The 22,386-nt window shown below is 41.9% G+C and overlaps 6 protein-coding genes and 1 pseudogene across 6 annotated transcripts; 2 read left to right on the top strand and 5 right to left on the bottom strand.

The window, feature by feature from the left end:
• The first annotated feature begins 2,905 nt into the window (after nt 1-2,905).
• Nucleotides 2,906-4,364, top strand: LOC108128251 (brachyurin). Its single transcript, XM_017245742.3, has 3 exons — nt 2,906-3,392; nt 3,451-3,549; nt 3,996-4,364. The coding sequence occupies exons 1-3, from the start codon at nt 2,927-2,929 to the stop codon at nt 4,307-4,309; spliced, it is 879 nt and encodes a 292-aa protein (XP_017101231.2). The 5' UTR covers nt 2,906-2,926; the 3' UTR covers nt 4,310-4,364.
• On the bottom strand, nt 4,350-5,929 carry LOC108128352 (chymotrypsin BI). Its single transcript, XM_017245905.3, has 3 exons — nt 5,278-5,929; nt 5,044-5,219; nt 4,350-4,984 (listed from the first exon to the last, which is right to left on the bottom strand). The coding sequence occupies exons 1-3, from the start codon at nt 5,823-5,825 to the stop codon at nt 4,350-4,352; spliced, it is 1,359 nt and encodes a 452-aa protein (XP_017101394.2). The 5' UTR covers nt 5,826-5,929.
• A 4,644-nt stretch (nt 5,930-10,573) lies between these two features.
• tant (tantalus) lies at nt 10,574-12,263 on the bottom strand. Its single transcript, XM_017245906.3, has 3 exons — nt 12,175-12,263; nt 11,915-12,118; nt 10,574-11,852 (listed from the first exon to the last, which is right to left on the bottom strand). The coding sequence occupies exons 2-3, from the start codon at nt 11,983-11,985 to the stop codon at nt 11,000-11,002; spliced, it is 924 nt and encodes a 307-aa protein (XP_017101395.1). The 5' UTR covers nt 11,986-12,118; nt 12,175-12,263; the 3' UTR covers nt 10,574-10,999.
• A 614-nt stretch (nt 12,264-12,877) lies between these two features.
• On the top strand, nt 12,878-14,009 carry LOC122321274 (serine protease 1-like; annotated as a pseudogene).
• A 412-nt stretch (nt 14,010-14,421) lies between these two features.
• Jon65Aii (Jonah 65Aii) lies at nt 14,422-15,294 on the bottom strand. The gene has a single exon (XM_043214154.2). It carries the CDS (start codon nt 15,264-15,266, stop codon nt 14,451-14,453), a length of 816 nt encoding a protein of 271 aa, XP_043070089.1. The 5' UTR covers nt 15,267-15,294; the 3' UTR covers nt 14,422-14,450.
• A 419-nt stretch (nt 15,295-15,713) lies between these two features.
• Nucleotides 15,714-16,614, bottom strand: LOC108128250 (serine protease 1-like). The gene is made up of 2 exons (XM_017245741.3): nt 16,355-16,614; nt 15,714-16,287 (listed from the first exon to the last, which is right to left on the bottom strand). Exons 1-2 carry the CDS (start codon nt 16,612-16,614, stop codon nt 15,735-15,737), a joined length of 813 nt encoding a protein of 270 aa, XP_017101230.2. The 3' UTR covers nt 15,714-15,734.
• Nucleotides 16,615-17,930: 1,316 nt separating this feature from the next.
• Nucleotides 17,931-18,984, bottom strand: LOC122322331 (serine protease 1-like). Its single transcript, XM_043214153.1, has 2 exons — nt 18,635-18,984; nt 17,931-18,535 (listed from the first exon to the last, which is right to left on the bottom strand). The coding sequence occupies exons 1-2, from the start codon at nt 18,961-18,963 to the stop codon at nt 17,977-17,979; spliced, it is 888 nt and encodes a 295-aa protein (XP_043070088.1). The 5' UTR covers nt 18,964-18,984; the 3' UTR covers nt 17,931-17,976.
• Between the last annotated feature and the right edge of the window lie 3,402 nt (nt 18,985-22,386).

Raw genomic sequence — 22,386 nt, 5'->3', positions numbered from 1 at the left:
AACGATCTCATATCGGTTCACGATCTTATGGCACTTATTGCTTATTTTTAAGCCTGCCGACATCCATGACTCCTTCAAAAAAATGCTCGTGCCCATCTTTTGGGCCCAGCTGGACTTTATTATTAGCCCCCCAAAAAAACGGCAGTAGAATGTGGCTGTGATTCATGCCCAAAACACTCGGTGTGATTGAGGAAATTAGTAAAAAAATGTATTTGTTATATTTATATATACGTCACAGCCCATTCATAAATTGAGCCGAGAGGGGATTAAACTCGCCGACAGATCACAGGCCATCTAACAAAACGAGTTTACGAGATTTGATAAAGATAATGGTGATTGGCAGGGGGGATCAGGTGGAGAGGCCTTGGAAGACAATGCCGCAATTTGTTAAAGCTTCACAGTTAATTTTTTTCAATTGTTTTTTAAAGAGTTTATTATATTTTAAATTATAAAATTAATTTCACAAGAAGTGTAAAATGTGTGTGACCAACATGTAACTTCGAAACTTTCCAAACTTTATTTATACTTTTAATTAGCACTGGAATTCGCAACTGAAAAATATTGACTTGGTTTCCTTTAATAGACGTTTTTATTGTTTATCTCATAACAGAACCGTAAACTTTTCCAGAAGAATTTTTCAAAGAATATTAAACTTACAAATTAACAGCTTCATCCTAATTCAAAATCTTATTTCGCCATTTTTTGAAAACAATTTTCACAGATTTCACAATTTTTTGAAAACAAAAATCATTTGCAATGGAAAATTTTATTTTCAGGGCATTATTTTTATCATATTTTTGCTAATTGTTTGGTCTAATAATATTATTGATGAAAAATAAACCTCCTTTGAGGTTTCTTGCGCATGCGCAAAAGTTTCACTTCATTTTTCTTCTCGAGAGGACAATCAAAAAACGAACCTGTTTTAATTTACAAAACAAATATTAACACATTTTTGAAAACTTGCTTATCTTATTTATTAACACATCCTAATTAATCTGTCTAAGCCGTAAAAAGAAAATACCAAACTCCTTAAAAAGGCACACATTCAAGTGATTTACAATTCACTTTAATTATTATTCTTATCCTACGTGTTTATATTTATTCGTTGCGGTAATTATCAGGACGTATACATTACTTAACTGTTAATTTGGTTAAAATTAAATTTTGATGTGTTTATGTTTGGTTATCTTATTTATTTACAAATTGTCGTGTGTTCGATTCGAGATACGCATGTAACTTTGAGGGGGCGGTGGCGCATGTTTGCATTTATATTAATTATGGAGTCGCACCCAAATCAAATAATTTTGCTTCTCATTACAACTGAACACAAAATTATTGTTCTCTTGACCGCTGCCGCTTCAAACCAGTTTAATCTCGCTTTATAAATTAAATTTTTATAATACACTTGCTAAGTGTATGTAACATAAATTTGATTAGGACTTTGCCGCTCATTTCTGTTATGATATTTTTATCTCGCGAGGATATTTGGAAACTGGATCAGTATTTGTTCAAGATTTAAGTACATTTTAAGTAGTCACGATTTAAAGAAAATTAATATAAAGATTATGATATTAACAATGCTATTTACTTATGATATCTATAGAGTGTATTAAATTATTCGATTCTCTGATTAAACCTGGCCCCCTTGTTTGGTTTTTATTTATTCAACTATTTTTATTTTTTTGTTACATTTTTATAGTTTGCTACGCATTTAATGTTTTAATTAGCTCTGCTTTGGAACGGCTTCAAGGATTTTTTCCATTTGTTTTTTTTGTTCAGCCTAACTAAGTGTATCTATCAGCGTTTGTTGGCCAGTTAATAGAACGGCTATTGAGCAGATTTATAACGAGATAGTGCCATATGGCTAATTTGGACTTTAAGCGCCTGGCAGGTGTCATTTGAATTGAATAATATTTAGAAAGCCGTGCTAATTAATTGGCCAAATATGTCCTTCTATGGCAGCACTCGGAGAATCTCTTCTCCGTAAAGTCGTAGACATTGTTGAGACGGCTTTTGTTTGGACTCGGATAACTTCGACACCTCGACCTTCAATTGAACAAACAAAATTGTTATATTAAACCGTTTCCGTTTTGATTCATTTTTCGCTTAGTTTTCTGCTTTTGTTTAAGCTTTTTTTGTTACTTATTTTATTTCCATTTGGCTCCATGAGTATTGAGCTTTAATGAGTTTGGAAGTTGTTTTGAAAATACCGAATACCGAACCTTTTAATTGAGTTGAGGGAAGTAAACAGCCGAAGCCCCCGATGCATCGGGCCTGCTTAGCGTTATGACATCACATAATGAGTCGGCAGGAAGCTCACGTTCGATCAGCCCGTCCACTCATGCCATGGGCACCTCGAAGTGCGATTTGGCGGGATACTCGTGGCATTGGATTCTATAAATCAATTCCTCAAGCCGCATTCGTAATCAAACCTGGGAATTTTCTATCTTTGGTAACACATCGTTAAAAGTTTCTTGATTGTGTTATCAAAAGATAGTACTCTTGATTAACTTCAGGAGATTTCTAAATCTTGAAAATAGCAGAAAGTAGCTAGTTTTTTTTTGCATTATTTTGTAATTTTCTGTTATGGTTCCACCCATTATTGATCTCCACCGCCGTGGGCTCGTCATCACTGCCCTCGATAAGAGCACTTTTAACTGATAAATCCAAACATGATTAGGCACTATTATCTGCGCCATTTCAATTCACAACTTTATAATAAAACCTTATCGCCAAGAAGTAATCGATGATCGGTAGCATCGTCTCCAATATGAGTTTAGGCCCATAGACGATCGTAAATCACCATGGTTTATTCCGGGCCGGGGCAATCCACAGCAGATAGTCCATGATATATGATCCCTGTTTGCGCATCGGAATCGGTATAAAAGTGCTCCGATTATTGGCGGACGACTTAGTTGCGATCAACATGAAATTCGCGTGTGCTACGGTTTTGCTTTTGGCCACCATTTTGGGAGCCCAGGCTGTCGACTGGAAGTCGGTCGAGAACCGCAACATTGAGGTTCCGGCTCCGAATCTCCGTGTGGGAAGTGTTGGTGGTCCCAATGGAAGGATTACCGGCGGACAGCTGGCCGTCGCCAAGCAGTTCCCCTACCAGGTCGGACTATTGCTGTACATCACCGGAGGAGCTGCCTGGTGCGGTGGCACCATCGTCAGCGATCGCTGGGTCATCACCGCTGCCCACTGCACGGACAGTCTGACCACCGGCGTGGATGTCTACTTGGGTGCCTGGGATCGTACCAATGCCAAGGAGGAAGGCCAGCAGATCATCTTCGTGGAGACCAAGAACGTGATTGTGCACGAGAACTGGCAGGCGGATACCATTACCAACGACATTTCTCTGATCAAGCTGCCCGTGCCCATTGAATTCAATGGTGGGTGAAATAATTCACAACTAAAAGTTCCCGATTAAGAGATTACCCCCTTCCGCAGAGTTCATCCAGCCCGCCAACCTGCCCCTGAAGTCCAGCAGCTACAACACCTACAGCGGCGAAGCGGCCATTGCCTCCGGCTGGGGCAAGATCAGCGACTGTAAGTGACCTTGTTGAAACTATAAAGTGTTTTGTTTCGTCGTGCTTACTCTTGTAGAAAGTTTAAAACGTAATCACATCACCATATTCATAAAAAAAAAATACTTAGAAGTGTGAAAAGTGTTAGTGAAATGAATGATGACCGTAAAATTTGGAAATAAGTGAAAAATTAACGTTATGCTTATTGAAATATAATTTCCTAACATGATAGCTTTGCACTTTTGTAATCAAATTTTAAAAATTTGCAAAAATATTTATGAAATAATGAATCATATGATCAGAACTTTTCCTTTTAATGAACTTATCAACAAATCGAATTCGTTATTTGTTTGTTGTTGATATTGATAAGATTTGACCTTTGTATTTAATTGTTAGATTAACGAAACATACTAATCCATGATATTTGAACCATCTTTAATTATTAATATTTTTTGTTTAATCGAATAGCCGCCACTGGAGCCACCGATATTCTGCAGTTCGCTGAGGTCCCTATCATGGCCAACAGCGGCTGCTCTCCCTGGTATTTGGGCCTGGTTGGTAGCACCAACATCTGCATCAAGACCACCGGCGGCATCTCCACCTGCAACGGCGACTCCGGCGGCCCCCTGGTCTTGGCCGACGGCAGCAACACCTTGATCGGAGCCACCTCCTTCGGCATCGCCTTCGGCTGCGAGGTCGGCTGGCCAGGAGTGTTCACCCGTATCACCTCCTACCTGGACTGGATCGAGGAGAAGACCGGCGTGGCCAACTACGGCAACTAAACGCGGCTATTCGAGCTTAAAATAAATGTTTATTTTTGGATTACAAGAAATAGAACTCGTGTTCTGCAGACTGTGGGCGGGTGCGGGTTCGATGAGTGACGATTTCGGAGAGATCCTCTTCGGAAATCGGATTAGGATGAACATCCAGTTCGTCGGGGACATCGTCGTCTGGCTGCTCCTCGGTCTCTAGTCTACGGCTCTGCCTGGGCTTCCCATACTCCCGTACGTACTGGTCAAAGAATATCGCCTCCGTGGTGTCCTGGTGAGAGCTGACGCCTGTCTCGTCGCTGATCCAATCCAGATATGAAGCCACCTTGGTGAAGGCTGCCGGGTATCCCCGGTCGCAGCCATATATACTGCCAAACGATGTGATGCCCACCAGCACCCGTTTCTTTGAGTGTCTTCGCTGGAGAACCAGAGGTCCTCCGGAGTCACCGTTGCAGGTTGATCGGGAATTCCGACCACTGGTGCAGATATTAGTTCCGCGATAGGAGAGCGGAAAGTTGGACTTGCATGTCCTTCCGTCAATGATTTGTAGTTGAACGTAGCGGAGCACGTTGCTGATGGCATGCACCCCGGTGGCGTAGCGACCCCATCCCGAGGCGATAGCCAGCTTGTTCTTAAAACTGCGGTACTCATAATGGCGCTTGGGCAGTTGGATGGGATGGATGCGCTCTGGGGAAACAAGTTTTCAAATTAGGAATGGTTTTACCACAAAGATGATAGTATCTCACCATTAAAGCTAACTGCATGCGGCAATCGCACTAGGGCAATGTCGTCCTTCAGCCTTTTGGGATTCCAGGTGGGATAGATTTGGAAGTTACTGCTGGGAACCATCAGACGCACCTGACCCTTCTCCTTGGCATTCTTGATCTCATTGGCGCCCAGGAAAACTAGAGCCCGCTTGGCCCTGTGGTAAGAAAACACATAAATTAAAATACCCTACAGTCTCTTCTTACCGGTCCTACATGTCCACGCAGTGGGCGGCGGTGAGAACGTACTGCTCGGAGATGAGTGAGCCTCCACACCAGTACAGACCTTTGGGTCGCTGCAGGAGCATGCCCACCTGGTAAGGGAAGCAATGGGGGTTTCCCACGTTTCCGCCAAAGATCCGATCCATGGCCATGGCGCCCTCCGGCAGCATCTTCTCCAGCAGCGGCGTTGTCTCCAGATTCAGTACGAGAGGCTCGCGTTCCTCGAGGTCCTCTTCGCTGAAACCACCGGCTCCGTCATCCTTGATATGGCGACTCTCCACACTGCTGGCACTCATTTCCGCGTCGTGTTCGAGGGAACCGGAAAAGGGGGACGTGGAGGAGAGGGAGGAGGACGAGGAGGTGGAGAGACCGAACGGACCCGGGTACATGGAGACCAGGTACATCGGCTTAACCTGTTGCCAGTCCAGCGCCGACGCGACACCGACACTGCCGAGGCAGTGCAGCGTGAGGCATGACCAGGTGAACCACAATGCCACCTGACGGCGATCTGTTAAAGTGGCTCTTTCAGTTTGTTTGTACATTGGCGTTGCTTTGCTTGCGCACGCATTTAATTATTAATTATGATAGGAGTTGCTGGCACTAATGCTCTTGTGTTGATTACGCTGCTTTCACCGCTAACTGTGCTTCCCCAGCATGGCTTCCTGTTTAACGGATTCTTTTGAGTCGGAAACGGAAAAGGATTTTCCCTGGACAAACTTTTCAGGCCTAGGACTGCTTTTTCAAGTTAGAGTTCGTATATGGTGAGGTACATTTATGTAGTTAACGTTTAAATTGAGGTTTAGTTTTTTAAAAATAAAAATATAGGGTTATATACTTTAAATTCGATCTTGGCTATTGCTTCTGAATATGTTCTTTTTTAATCCATTGAAAATGGCGTTTATCCACTTCCGCCTAGGCTGCTTTCTTGGATGGCTGCCAAGTCCTACGGTCCTTCTGGCACTACTAAAAGCATTCTAACACTAGTTTTTTGAATTTCCTGTTTCCTTTCAAATTTCGTACACTTCCTTGACTTCCTTGGCTTCCTCTTTCAATGCCTCTCGCCGCCAATCCCCCTCGCCCACTTGACACCGGTGGTCAGTCTGTTTTCCCGCTTCGAAAAGCCGTTACGCTGGTTGCTGGACACTTCACTTGTAACCGCCTGTAAATGTAATCGCTCCGTCGTAATCTGCGGCTTGTTGTAGTGCTTTCTTCGCGACTCGTTAGCAAACTGCGCCGGCGCGCTGGTTGCCAGCATTTTTATAAACTCTTTCGCCAACAATTTCTGTGCGCGAACCAAGAGGCGCCTGAATTATTTCATCTATTTGACTGCATTCGGCTTTTTAGCGCACAATTGCAGTTGCATCAATTTCATTTAATTTCCCTAAGCCATTCATTTCTCCGCACTCTCTTTCTGGTCTCTTGTGGGTCTCTTGGCCCCCTGGTGTTTCTCTCTGTTACAATTGGCCCTTTCCCTGTCACAAATGTCAACTTTTCGTCAAAGTTCGCCCTTTAACTTGGCGTCTGGAAGTCCGCATTTCAGTCGCGAAATAAAATTTGGTGCCGCATAAGTTACATTTCAGATGGTGTATTTCGGCTTGTCTTTGTGGTTTTGCCATTTAAATTGAATGCGAGAGGCTGTAAGCTGTAACTCTAGTTATCTGCCTGCTTTGGCGCTATTACATCATGATCACTTCTCGCTCAATCTTCATTATGCATTCGCATGTTGATGGAAGTATCTGTCTGCACGAGAGTCTTTCATTGAGAAAAAGGCACAAACTTGTTGGTGTTGTTGCTCTTATTGTTGTTGCAATTGTTGTAAGTGGTAAGTGAAACAATAACATTCGCAGTTACAGCTCGTAGTTCATTTGCATGCACTCTTCTTCAACTGAGGGATAAGGTACAATTATATTTCTAATTGGAAAATAGTAACATACTTTTCCTAAAATTATTTTAAGTTTTTTTTATCATATTGCTTAAAAGCTTAGCACCTTTTTTCTACGTTAAGTCTTTAAATATATTTATTTATTTAATATCTAATACCTCGTAGTTACCTGTTCCACTGTATCAGGTCACATTTGAATAATTTTTGACTTCCCATTTCAAATATGAGTGCAATATGAACAAGCTAACTACTTTGCAGAGTCTGTCGATCTCAAGGTTATTGCCAGGGCAAGTTATTCCTTAAAGGGCTGAATAAGGGGAAACTATGGGACTCCACCAGTTGGTAGTAAACAATTTAACAGTTTTTCATTCAGTTGCATGCCACATTAAATGGCATGCGAAAAATTCTTAGCAGGAAATGAATATAAAATATATGTACGTACGTTAGTTTGGTTAATTAAATTAATTCGTGCACCGCCCGCCTGTGTCTGAGATAATCAGTTTTATTTGGTGTTGAAAGTATTTCTGTTACCTGGCAATAGCCATTGTTGTCGATTTAGGAAATTACTGCCACAGCTACTGCGGTCTGTCTGCTTAGCGAAGCAGATAAATCAAATCGTCTCGAGCTGGCCGTAGTGATATGTTCGGATCGAATCAAATTGGATCGGTTTGGATCGAAGCCGAGTGTAATGAGGCTGCCACAACAACACCGAATGGCAAACAACATGATTATGCAAATGTCTGCACCGCCACTTCGCCACCGCCACCGAGTGGTTCCCCCCTTTCATATCGATGCGGTGGTGCGTCGATAGTCGCTGCATAATAGCTCACCACCCGTTGCCCGTTGCATGTTGCACTCATTAATAATGGGTACGTTTTTGTTACTGCATTTTATTGCACTTGCTAATCACGCTGCACCGTTATTTAATTTAGCACCACCCGGCTCGCACGCTCCCCCACTTGTAAGCCAATAATAGCCACCGTTTTGGACATCTGCTCGGTGCGTTTCGCTTCCTTTTTGTGTGGGCTTACTTACTTTATTGGGTTTTTATTGCTAGCCCTAGTTTCCGTTGGTAAAGTCTGATTTCCCGCTGAAAATTTATTAATTTATGAGAGGGGAAGAGGCATCCCGAAACAGGGAAAATGTTCAATTATTTTTTTTTATCTGAAATCGACTACTATTTCGTAAAACGGTTGCGAAATAAGCACTGAAAAATTAATTCAAATTGTATAGTTCGCCCAAATCTAAAAAATGTGAAAAATTATGTCCAAACTTTTTAAAATTTTGAAAAGTAATATCTGTATATCTCGGCTTATACTTTCCAGATCCTCAAAAGGCATATCTTCCCGATCTTAGAAATCCTAGTAGATTTATTCTAAATAAAAACCTGAGTATACAAATTTTGACCCATTTTTTGCAATTTTTCAAAGGGGTGCCATCATATTTTTGCCAAAAAATCGACCAATTTTTTATTGTTCCATTTCGTCGATATTTTGATGCAGATTGAAGACGATTCGATCTCTGATTCATATTTGGTATTCCGATTTTGAATCGGTTGCAAAATAGCTAAAATATTCCCTAAAAAGTGTATAAAAAGTTTAGATTTTGGCCAAATAAAAATTTATCAAAAATGTTGGCTTAATTTTTACATTTTTGAAGAGGAAAATTTGTATATCTCGGCTTATACGTTCCAGATCCTCAAAAGGCATATCTTCCCGATCTTAGAAATCCTAGTAGATTTATTCTTAATAAAAACCTGAGTATACAAATTTTGACCCATTTTTTGCAATTTTTCAAAGGGGTGCCATCATATTTTTGCCAACAAATCGACCAATTTTTTATTGTTCCATTTCGTCGATATTTTGATGCAGATTGAAGACGATTCGATCTCTGATTCATATTTGGTATTCCTATTTTGAATCGGTTGCAAAATAGCTAAAATATTCCCTAAAAAGTGTATAAAAAGTTTAGATTTTGGCCAAATAAAAATTTATCAAAAATGTTGGCTTAACTTTTACATTTTTGAAGAGGAAAATTTGTATATCTCGGCTTATACTTGCCAGATCCTCAAAAAGCATATCTTCCCGATCTTAGAAATCCTTATAGATTTATTCTAAATAAAAACCTGAGCATACAAATTTTGACCCATTTTTTGCAATTTTTCAAAGGGGTACAAAATAGCTAAAATATTCCCAAAAAAGTGTATAAAAAGTTTAGATTTTGGCCAAATAAAAATTTATCAAAAATGTTGGCTTAATTTTTACATTTTTGAAGAAGAAAATTTGTATATCTCGGCTTATACTTTCCAGATCCTCAAAAGGCATATCTTCCCGATCTTAGAAATCCTAGTAGATTTATTCTAAATAAAAACCTGAGTATACAAATTTTGACCCATTTTTTGCAATTTTTCAAAGGGGTACCATCATATTTTTGACAAAAAATCGACCAATTTTTTATTGTTCCATTTCGTCGATATTTTGATGCAGATTGAAGACGATTTGATCTTTGATTCATATTTAATATTCCGCTTTTGAATCGGTTGTAAAATAGCTAAAATATTCCCTAAAAAGTGTATAAAAAGTTTAGATTTTGGCCAAATAAAAATTTATCAAAAATGTTGGCTTAACTTTTACATTTTTGAAGAGGAAAATTTGTATATCTCGGCTTATACTTGCCAGATCCTCAAAAAGCATATCTTCCCGATCTTAGAAATCCTAATAGATTTATTCTAAATAAAAACCTGAGTATACAAATTTTGACCCATTTTTTGCAATTTTTCCATCACCATCATATTTTTGCCAAAAAATCGACCAATTTTTTATTGTTCCATTTCGTCGATATTTTGATGCAGATTGAAGACGATTTGATCTCTGATTCATTATTGGTATTCCGCTTTTGAATCGGTTGCAAAATAGCTAAAATATTCCCAAAAAGTGTATAAAAAGCTTAGATTTTGGCCAAATAAAAATGTATCAAAAATGTTGGTTTAATTTTATACATTTTTGAAGAGGGAAATTTGTATATCTCGGCTTATACTTGCCAGATCCTCAAAAGGCATATCTTCCCGATCTTAGAAATCCTAGCAGATTTATTCTAAATAAAAACCTGAGTATACAAATTTTGGCCCATTTTTTGAAATTTTTCAAAGGGGTACCATCATATTTTTGCCAAAAAATCGACCAATTTTTTATTGTTCCATTTCGTCGATATTTTGATGCAGATTGAAGACGATGTGATCTCTGATTTGTATTTGGTATTCCGATTTTGAATCGGTTGCAAAGTAGCTAAAATATCCTCTAAAAGGTTTAATATAGGTCACTTACAACAAAAAAGTTCATTTCGATAGGGAACATTGCAGCAAAATACTCTTAAAAGTGTTAGTCACAAACAAATTAAACAAAACGGGGCTTGAACTGTGGAATTGTGTTTAATAAATTATTTTACATTACTTTTAGAAAAATTAAATTAACAAATAATGAACAATGATGGAAAAAAAAAAAATTATATTTAATCCTTCTAAAACTTCGCTAACATTATAAAGATTACGAAGACAGTCGGCGGTATATAGATATGTATTATCGTAACTTTTATTTTTCGCTTAAGGTCTAAGCACAGAATCGTATTCTATGGCTAGATAAGTTTAGTTCTACATCCTATATACACATACATATGCTGACTTAAGATTAGATGCATCGGATGAGCTGGTGAAAAAACGAACGAAAGCCCTATCTTCATAATTGGTATCAGTACGAGTGTTTTTTGGGCACTATCAACTAGATGTAAAGTGAAATGAATAATGGTGTGTGCACATCGAATGGAACATTCAGTCTCTCTCTACTCGAATCCAGCCGGTTGCATGTGAAACTGCTGGCTGCTCAGCGTCACCGTGGTAGTTGGCAACTGGATATCCTCCATAGTCATGGAGGTCTTAGGAAGCATCTCTGAAGCGTCCCCAGATCCCGAGGCCAGCTCGCCATCATCGCCTTCCAGCATGGCGCTGTCAAAACTTTTGTTCAGGCGATCGTGGAACTCGGTCATAGAGATCTTCTTTAGGGCAAACCGTTTGCCGAATGTCTTCTTGACCTTCTGCCGTCGCTTTTTTAATAGAATCTTGTTCTTGTTCAGTCCATCGCTGAAGGATATGGCTCGTCGGAGCTTGCGTCCGCCGAACTTTACAATCCTCACTTGGTTGCTAATGGAACATTCTTCGCTGTCATCCTCCGCATCAGCGGCATTCTCATCGCTCGGCTCCTCAAAAATAGTCTCCAAGTTGGTGGGAGTAAACTTCTTCATTCGCTTACTAGTATATAACTTCTCGATGCTTTTCAGTGTCAGTGCATTGGTACTGAGTTCCTTCCGCTGTTTCTTCTTCTGCGGCTTCATAATGGCGCTGCATACCCGGTTGAAGTTGTCCTTGGATAACCGGGCGGGCATCCTGCGACGAGCCCCACCACTTCTTGAACTATAGACATACGAGCGACTAGATCCACTGAGGCAGTCGCTATCGTCGTCGTTGTCCTCGGCCCGACTCAGTTGAGAGTCTGCCTCGTCCGACGCGTTGGACACGCTGCTTACACTGTCGTCAGACTCCTCAGCCCGTGAACACCCGGGGGTGTCCTGCATCTCCTCCGTATCTGACATGGCCATGGATTTGAAGCTCCAGCAGAAATTGGCACTAGGGGCCGGCCTAACAAAGAGGAAAACAAGGGGGTGCAATCATAGGAAGAGGAAGACTGGGGGACTACTAACCTGTTCTCAGTTAGTCCTACGTCCTTGGGCTGAAAAGTGATTTTGGCAAAGTCGTAGACAATGTTTTCCATTATGTTTATCGCTGCCCCTCGCGCATTTCCTTTGATTTTAATTTCTATTTGAGGGCGTCTGTCTGGGGAAACTCGCTTTTTGCACTCCAGGGGGTAACCTTTTCTCGACGGAGACACTTCTTTAATATGCTGTCTTGGCGGTGAATTATCTTATTCAAAGAGAGATTCGTTGCGCAAAGTACCTTTTACTTTTTAACCTGTATCAGCGTCCTTAATTTTTATTATTATATTTTTTTTTTAGAGAAACAATACAAAACAGTGATGTCTTTCTAGCTCCACAATGGCAATTTACCAGTGTTGCCAGATGTCAACTTGGACTTCCCCCTAAAATCTACCGCTCCAAAAACTTACTAAAAAATCCAGATTTCCCCCTATATTCAAAAATGTGCCGGTACTTTAAAATTATTTATGTTTTTAGATAAAATTATCAAAGTAGAATGGTTAAAAAATAATTTAAAAGAATTTATGCCAGTACAATACATTTGAGAGGTTGCTGTTATGTTTGTATTGCAAACGTTTGTTTATGTTTGTAATGTTTGTTTACATTTCTGTTAAGCAGTTAGTGTTGGAAAAAACTTTATGTTTAATTTTCCCGCCCAAGTTAATTTTTGAATGTTATATTTTTACATAACAACTAATTCAACAAACGATTTCTAATGAAAATACATAGTCTGACTTTGAAGCTAGTATTATTAAATAAAGGCAAATTTAGAAATATAATTGGCAAAATGAGTGAAAATACACTTAAGGTAAATATTGTTAATTTGTTAAATACTGTGTGTTCACTAAATGATACATTCGATGAGTTTGACCCGAATAAATAGCCATGTCCATGATTTAAAACAAAGGAAACTTACTCGTTTCCTTTCCCATTAATCAAATTTAAATTATAAGTAAGCATTGATAATTTTGATGGATAGAATTATAAATTATACACTTAATTTTCTAATATATTGTGATGATAATGAGTACGCTTGAATCTAATCGAAGACGGGCAGTTCCCCACGAGCAAGACTTGAACGACTTCGTCAAGTTGCCTTAAGTTGGCAAATCGATAAAATAAAGGCTCGTCTTATCTAGGGGTTGTAAATAAACTACTAATATTGGCTGTTTCCGGCAAAACAAATGGTATAAAATCGCTGCTGATGTTTACTTAGATTCATTCAGTTTCTGTGAGCTGACTGTAAGCGAAATGAAAGTTTTGGCTGTTCTTCTTCTGGCGGTGATCGCCTCCGCTTCGGCCTTCGAGAAGCCCGTCTTCTGGAAGGACGTGCCCATGGGCAAGTCCTCGATCGAGGGCCGCATCACCAACGGATACCCGGCGTACGAGGGCAAGATTCCCTACCAGGTCGGTCTCGGCTTCAGCAAGAACGGAGGTGGCACCTGGTGCGGTGGCTCCATCATCGGTAACACCTGGGTCATGACCGCCAAGCACTGCACTGACGGCATGGAGTCGGTGACCATCTACTACGGATCTGTGTGGCGCCTCCAGGCTCAGTTCACCCACTGGGTGGGACGTGGCGACTTCATCGAACACGGCTCCGGCGACATCTCCCTGATCCGCACCCCCCACGTCGACTTCTGGTCTCTCGTCAACAAGGTTGAGCTGCCCACTTACAACGACCGTGGAAACAACTACCAGGGCTACTGGGCAGTCGTCTCCGGCTGGGGCAAGACCTCCGACGATGGTGGTGTGACCGAGTACCTGAACGCCGTTGATGTCCAGATTGGCGAGAACTCCGTCTGCGAGAGCTACTGCTAGCAACTTCTCTGGCGACCTCATCTGCATTCCCACCCCCGAGAACAAGGGAACCTGCAGCGGCGACTCCGGCGGCCCTCTGGTCCTCCACGACGGTGCCCGCCAGGTCGGCATTGTCTCCTTCGGCTCCTCCGCCGGTTGCCTGTCCAACGGACCCAAGGGAATGGTCCGCGTCACCAGCTACTTGGACTGGATCCGCGACCACACTGGCATCGCTTACTACTAAGCAATTTTCTAAATAAATTTTGAAGCTTTTAAAAACAAATAGCTAAGTCTTTTTATCCTAAGCTGGGAAATGGCCCTTGGAAATGGTTTTAAACTATAAGTCTTAAACTAAGGTTTTTTAACGATCATTTAGTTTAATGAAATTGAGAGAGAGATTGATATCTATATAAATAATACAACTGGAATATTTTAAAGGGCTTAATTAATAAATATTTTTTTCGAATCTTAGAAAGTAGTTTTATTACATGATTGTAATAAGTTAAAGTTTCAAAATAAAATAGAGTAATACGGCATAATAATCATCCCCTTTTAAATCTTAAAGATTGAAAGAAACGGTTTGTTTTTAGGTTTTCTACAAAAGGAATATTTATTTTATGATCCCGTGTTTAAGGAACATGTGTTACGGAAAACTTTCCCCCTCCTCGCACTATCTTAATAAAAAATATCACACAATTTTGAAATATCTCAGATTATTTTTATTTTAGTAGGAAATGCCTGTGTTGTCGCGGATCCAGTCCAGATAGCTGGTCACACGGGTCATTCCCTTGGGGCCGTTGGAGAGGCAGCCAGCAGCGGATCCGAAGGACACAATAGCCACCTGACGGTTTCCGTCGTGGAGGACCAGGGGACCACCGGAGTCGCCGCCACAGGAGCCCTTGTTCTCCGGAGTGGCAATGCAGACGTGGTTGGGCGTGATCACAGTGGTGCCGTAGTAGGACTCGCAGACGGAGTTGTCCGCGATCTGGATGTCCACACAGTTGAGGTACTCAGATACTCCACTGCTGTCGGAGGTTGCGCCCCATCCGGAGAGAAGGGCCCACCAGCCGTAGTAGTTGTTGTAGCGATCGTTGTAGCTGGGCAGCTCCACCTTGTTGACCAGGGACCAGAAGTCGACGTGCGGGGTGCGGATCAGGGAGATGTCGTTGTTGATCGTGCTGGTGTCGTAGGCGTGGTGCTGGACAAAGTCGTTGTGGTGCACGTAGTGGGTGTACTGGGGCTGAGAACGCCACACTCCTCCGTAGCCGATAGTCACGCCGGCGGCTCCGTTGGTGCAGTGGGCGGCGGTGAGGACCCAGGTGTGATCGATGATGGAACCACCACAGTACCAGCCACTACCGTTGCCGTTGTCAAAGAACAGGCTCACAATGTACGGAACTTTTCCCTCGTACGCCGGATATCCGTTGGTGATACGTCCGTTAATGTTCTTGCCCACGGGCATATCCTTCACGGGAACGGGCTTCTCGAAGGCGGCCACCAGGGCCAAAGCCAAAATTAGAAAAACTCCTAGCACTTTCATCGTTATAGGATTACTAACCGAACTAACTGGGGACGCCTTTATATACCCACCCGATCCCGGTCTAATCATCTTCTATGACAATCTTAAAACTTTGTAATTTATAAACCCATTCATCTGGTATCAGTTGAGAACAGGAAAACTCATATATTATTGAGTCCATTTGCACGTTAAGTATACACTGAACGAAACGGGAGCACATTTGGCTCTTTTATTTATTTTGTGTTTGGATTGTTAAGAAAGCTAACAAAGACATTTATTTATTGATTAGAGAGATATCAAATCAAATCGTTATCTTCACAATAAATCTTATCAAAAATTGATTATTTTTAACCGCAATTTAAGAAATCTGCATTAAATCTAAAAGTATGGGTAATCTTATCTTTCCAATACCTATGAATATATTTAATAAATTAAACTATATATACAAGAACTAACCTTTTAATTAATATTTAAGAAAACAACTTCAAGCTACGCACCAACTATACTAAGAATCCAGGATCTATAGGAAGTTACACGAGTAAAGGCATTCGGGTATCCCAACTCACATCCGGAACTAGCTCCGAACGATACAATTCCGACTTGGACGCCGTTGAGGACCAAAGGTCCACCAGAGTCGCCATTGCATGCGGAAACGGCTCCCTCCGTTTTTGTGCAGAGAATATTATTTGTAACAACAGCCGTTCCAAAAACATCGGAGCAGACGGTATTAGAAACAATATCAAGCAAAGCCCACTTCAATTTCTTGGCTTTAGAGCTGGAACTGTCCGACTCCCGACCGTGTCCAGAGACAATGGCTTTTTCTCCTTCATAGGTGGAATAGCTGTTGGAAACTTCGGGCAGAGCAATAGTGTTAATGATGTTGGAGACAGTCACAGCGGGGATCTTGATCAGAGAGATGTCGTTGCGCAGGAGCAAGGAACTGTAGCTGGCGTGCTGGTAGAAGTTTCTGCTGGAGACGGTTAATTTCTGTGCCGGCTTGGTGCGGACAGTTACGCCCAGGTATACGATCGCTGCCGAGGCTCTTAAATAAAAAACACATTTCTTGAGCCATGGATTACTGCATCTAGTTGTTTGGTGATTCTACTCACCCACTGGTGCAATGGGCAGCTGTCAGAACCCATTCAATACCAATAAGGGAGCCCCCACACCACCAACTGCCGGTGTTGCTGCTGAAGCTCATTCCCACCTGATACGGAAACTGGCCCTCTGTGGCTTCTTGGCCATTGGTGATGCGACCCACGATAGAGCCACTGTGCTTCATGTCCTTGGGATGGACAGGCGTTAACTTGGGCAGGATACCTGCTGAGGCCGTGGCAAAGGCCAGAAGGAAGACTACAAACCATTTCATCGTTGAAAACGAATGATTAGATTAAAGCTCCACCACAATATTTATACCCATTCCCACGACTTCTTATCGGACCAGTCCTCAAGCCTCAAAAGAGGGCTGTAAATTTAATCCCAATCTGATTGGGAGGTCCAGTTTTAGGATAAGTACGGACAGTCATCACCTGATACTGCGCTGCAATGTCTCAAGATTATTATTGCGACGCAAGTATGCTACATTAATTTTCTAGACACTTTATTTGTAATCGTTCAACGTACCGCAGTCCAAAATAGAGACTATAATTTATAACTATACTTAAGCATTTCGAGTTTATAATTGGCTTAGATTACGTTTTCCATAAACAAATTTTTGCGTTGCGCTGCAAAGTATGTTATTTTAAAAATCGAAAAATACTACCTAGAATAAGAAAGAATCATTCCCTTAAAAATAGTTAAGAAAAAACCTAGCAAATATGTTCACTTTTTTTGCCAAAAAATTACCCAAATTTGTATTGATCCAAATGCAGATTTCAATCTTTGATTTGTATTAATTAATCAATTAAATGTTGGTTTAATTTTATACATTTTTGAAGAGGAAAATTTGTATATCTCGGCTTATACTTGCCAGATCCTCAAAAGGCATATCTTCCCGATCTTAGAAATCCTAGTAGATTTATTCTAAATAAAAACCTGAGTATACAAATTTTGACCCATTTTTTGCAATTTTTCAAAAGGGGTACCATCATATTTTTGCCAAAAAATCGACCAATTTTTTATTGTGCCATTTTGTCGATATTTTGATGCAGATTGAAGACGATTCGATCTCTGATTCATAATTGGTATTCCGCTTTTGAATCGGTTGCAAAATAGCTAAAATATTCCCTAAAAAGTGTATAAAAAGTTTAGATTTTGGCCAAATAAAAATTTATCAAAAATGTTGGTTTAATTTTATACATTTTTGAAGAGGAAAATTTGTATATCTCGGCTTTTACTTGCCAGATCCTCAAAAGGCATATCTTCTCGATCTTAGAAATCCTAGTAGATTTCTTCTAAATAAAAACCTGAGTATAAAAATTTTGACCCATTTTTTGCAATTTTTCAAAGGGGTACCATCATATTTTTGCCAAAAAATCTACCAATTGTGCATTTTGTCGATATTTTGGTGCAGATTGATGGGGATTAGAGCTCTAATTTAAAAGTCGTGTGCAGGTTTTGAATCGTTTACGTTTAGTTAAAACATTTAGTATTTTGACAACATATTTTGATTATTTGATTATTATCCAATTTATAGTAAAGCCAAAGCTTTGACCTTCCTTGAAAAACCCAATAACAATATAAATATTAATTTTCTTGTATTCAATAGTCGATTTTATTAAAAGCTTGGTGCTTAGATACCAGAGTTGGTCTTGATCCAATCGCGGTAGTAAGTGGTGCGAGTGAAACCGGCAGGGGAGTTGGATTCGCAGCCGGCGCTGGACACAAACGAGGTAACACCGATAAGGACACCGTTGCTGGCCAGGACCAATGGGCCGCCAGAGTCGCCGTTGCAGGTGGAAATGGACTTGACAGTCTCAATGCAGATGACACCGCTGGTGATAATCAGAGAGCCGTAGGTACCCTGGCAGACAGTGTTGGTAATGACGGTGGCATCCATGTAGTTAAGATGGTTGGCCACAGAGGTAGCGGCATCAGAGATCTTTCCGTAGCCGGAGGCGATGGCAGTCTGGCCGGCGTAGGTCGAGTAGGAGCTGGACACCTCGGGCAGGGGCACGTTCTTGATGTTGCTGGTGTAGGTGACATAGGGAGTCTTGATCAGGGAGATGTCGTTGCGCAGGACCACAGAGTTGTAGCTGGCGTGCTGGATGAAGTTGGAGCTGGAGACGGTATGGCTCAGCTTGGGGCTGGTGCGCACAGTGGCGTCGTAGTAGATGGTCACGGCAGAGGCACTGCATCAAGGAAATAAATTCATTAATAAGGTAATCGAATTGAATATTTGGACTCTATTTGGAGAGAAAAGTTTATAGAGACTTAAAAAAATTACTCACCCGCTGGTACAGTGAGCAGCAGTCAACACCCATTCGTTGCCAATGATGGATCCACCGCACCACCAGCTTCCGCTGGAGCTGGCGAAGCTTAGTCCGACCTGGTAGGGGAACTGTCCTTCGGCGGCGGCCTGGCCGTTGGTGATGCGACCCTCGATCGAGGAAACAGCGGGCAGGAGACGGGGCTGGATGGGCACCGCACGGGGAATGATGGGCACCGCACGGGGCTGGATGGGCACCTCACGGGGCTCGATGGGCACCGCACGGGGCTCAATGGGCACTCCGGCGGAGGCGTAGGCCAAGGCCAAGGCGAAGACAACAAGCACTTTCATTATGATCGGCTAACGAATAGCTTTCAACTGGTCGGTGCAGTACCTTTTATACCATTTGATTGGCCTGTTATCTATTGACACGCCTCTTGGATTTTGACCAAGTCATTCCTTGCTGTTTATTTGAAACCCACTAGGCCCAAAGTCAAATGGCTTATCAGTCAGAGATTTGGCCAGAGGATGTAGAGCTACATACGCCACAAAATAGGTATCTTTCGTTATCGCCGATTGTGGGAAATTGTTGAGATTGCGCACCGCAGGCTTTCAATTAAACTCACTTGAAAAATCAAAAGGCGGCAGACGTCTAGCACTCGAGTGGTAAGTGATAAGCATAAATTTCTTAAAGTGACGGCAGTAGTTCTGATTGTGCGAAAAGTAGGATTTTATGGACTTTCACATGGCCGAAAATACGCTTAGCTGGGAAAATCCGCTTATAGAAGTCGCCTTAATCTAATTATTTGATTTTTATAAATACTGTTGTTTTGCGGCCATTCTCAGCGCTTCAAGTGGCAGAAAGTCCCAACGATTACTTCGTGATGGACAGACCCAGATCATGTTAAGAGTTGGCAGTGGTGGGGCAAAGTTGCAAACTCATTCGCTTCGGGGGCGGGAAGGTGACAGTGTCTAGTTGAATCTGGAATCTGGGAAATTGAAATCAAATCGTCTTACGTGTTGGGAATGCAAAGAGGATCCTATTCAGGACACTGCCGGACATTAGCACATAAAAACAATTCATTGCCTTTCCTGCTGACACATGTAGTTGTTGGCTAGTAGGCAGCAACTTTTGTGGGCCACTGTGCGTGTCTGGGCCATAAATGCCGAGCCTGAAATAGATTTTGGGCTATCTCGAATCGCTTAAAGCAGAGCCAAGGCATTGGCCTGGGAAATCCTCATTTATTTAATCCTCGTATTAACTGCATTCTATTGATTTTCCCTCGCTTTTCGTTCTGTTTGCACTGCCGAGCATTTTTATGGTTGCTCCTTTCGCTGATTGCGGGAAAATTCGCTCCTTTTGTCTCTGTCTCCGGCTCCGGCTCCAGCTACGTCTCCGAGGAGGAACAAAAGAAACTAATTTTCTTGAAATATTTGCTCTCATTGTTGGTTGAGCATCAAGTTTTAAAGCGACCAAAAAAGGGTCGCCCTTTAAACTCCTGGCAGAGATGTATGAGCCGCACTTAAACTCGGATATAAGCGTACATTACGTATACGTAATGCCCTCGCCCGACACACACGCTTATTAGACGCATATCCGGCTGCGACAAAGAAAAGACACCCTGAACAGGAATGTCCAGAAGCCAGAGACTCCGAGGGGGGCTCAGTAGCAAAGGCAACCACCCGAATGTACATCAGGAGCCCACTACGCCCCTGGCTCAAGAGGACATGTAAGTAGTTTGGGGCACAAGCGGCGTCACTAATTTAGGAAAAACGCATTTCGCATAAGGCGGCACAAACCGGTTCACAAAAATATTTAATTTTGTATCTTATCAAATCAAATTCAAATACTAGATTAGATAGTTTCTTCAACTTTCATACGCACCTATGAGTTTTTACGCACTTACTTCTATTATTGCGACCACAGCTGTGTGTAATAGTGTGTGCTCGGAAAGGCATTTGAAATGTCCCCCAGCGTGCGCTCTCCTTTGACGAGAAAAAGGACGAGTCGACGACGACAAACAAGATTGCAGCAATAAAATTTCGACAAGTGAACAACAAATGATAAACGAAGCAGCAGCTTGGGATAAAAAGCAGAGCCAGAAGCCCAAGAAGCAGCAGCGAAAGGAGCAGCTCCAAGAGGTCAGTTGGGGAGCACTTGAGATGCCGGTGGCTGGCCAAGGATTCTGTCCGGCTCACTTCAACTGAGTTTGGCCCTCTCCGGGGCAACAATCTAATGTGAGCCGCATCGATTACGCTTCCCCTGCCACTCGGGCTGTGTACTTTGGCCATTCACTATTCTTAAAGGCTCTGCTGGAATCGAAATATATAATATATATTTTCTTCTAGCAGTTACTTTATCAGTTTTATTTTCTCAGTGGATGTAATGAAATACATTCCCGCTACTCAGCTTGATTTGCTTTAGTTTTTTGTGTTAAATTGTCATGAAAATGTCGCTCGGCCTGTGGTCAGCTGAAGAAATTCGTCTCCGGCTCCTTTTTGGCAAGAATTAATGACAACTGTCTGGCACAGCTGACCTCCTGGAGCAGCCCGAGCCCGGTCCTTCGGAGCCTGTCGCTGATGACTTATCACAGGGAACTATGTCTATTTCCTGCTATAATTCAAATTGCTTTCGGGGATGTCAACAGCAGCCGCCTCATTAATCATGCCTCTTGGGATGGTCTCACATTGCGTATGAGTAATGTATTTGGTAGCCCACCAAAAGGTGTTTTTTTTTTTGTGTGTCTTGGCTTGAAACTTGCCAAGAACTTATCGCCTCATTTTATATCATACCATCTTCAAGATGTTACAACGGGGCGTAAATGCATTGAGAAACTTTACTTTTTTTGAATGCAATTTGTTGGTGCACTTGGGTGGCAAGTGGAGAGGCATGACATGACTCACGTTCGAGAACCACCGCCCACAACTCCCCGACCCAAGTTAACCCGGGAGTTAGCAGGTCCTAGGACTTGGTCAAAGTTTTGTGTTGCAGTTTGTCAACTCGTTTTTAATGCGCGATGTATTGAAAAAGTTTGATTAGGCAACAGCTGGCGAAGGATGTTGAGGAACTCGTTTCCAACTCCACCTGAGTGCAATTTCGGTGCAAGAAAACTTGATAAAGAGGGAGCTTAGCAGCGAAGGAGTTGCGGAAAGTTGGGACTTAAATCGCGTATACGCCATGTTGTCGATATTGGAATGCCCAATACAATATCCTGACACAAAACTGACGCCGAGTCGACAAACACAAGTGGCCAGCATTAAATTTTATGCGCTGGGATCAAACTAAGTTATTATATATATGGGGATACATAACATAAATGTATATAAGCAGCGGGCGGGATGGATGGGCAAATATTTGCGACCATTTCTGCTTCCTCTGTGATTTTCTATCAATAAGCTGACGGCGTCCCGTTGGCTTTTGCATATGAGAAGGCTCAGCCCTCTCAGTCTTTTTCCATCTCGAAATATATAAATATAAATTCCTGCCATGCAAACAAATCCTTTTCGATAGATTGCTTTTGGCTTGCCTTTTTTCGCCATCGTCGCTTTTATTATTGTGTGCCAACGCCATGGATTTTTGTCTACTACGACAATTGGATTTTCACGGAGAAGTATCCGTAGAGCTGAGTGTGGACTGTGGAGTATGGAGTGAGGAGTGTGGGCCTTCTGAGGGACGAGACAAATACGTGTTCCCATCGGAGGAGGTGGTACTTCTGGTTGTCAGCTTATTGGCAATGGCACATCCCAAAAAATGATTCCGCTCGGGCCGTATCA

Source organism: Drosophila bipectinata, chromosome 3L, assembly GCF_030179905.1.
Source record: "Drosophila bipectinata strain 14024-0381.07 chromosome 3L, DbipHiC1v2, whole genome shotgun sequence".
Taxonomy (NCBI): domain Eukaryota; kingdom Metazoa; phylum Arthropoda; class Insecta; order Diptera; family Drosophilidae; genus Drosophila; species Drosophila bipectinata.
The sequence above is the reverse complement of the archived record's forward strand: the minus strand, read 5'-3'. Positions and strand labels throughout refer to the sequence as shown.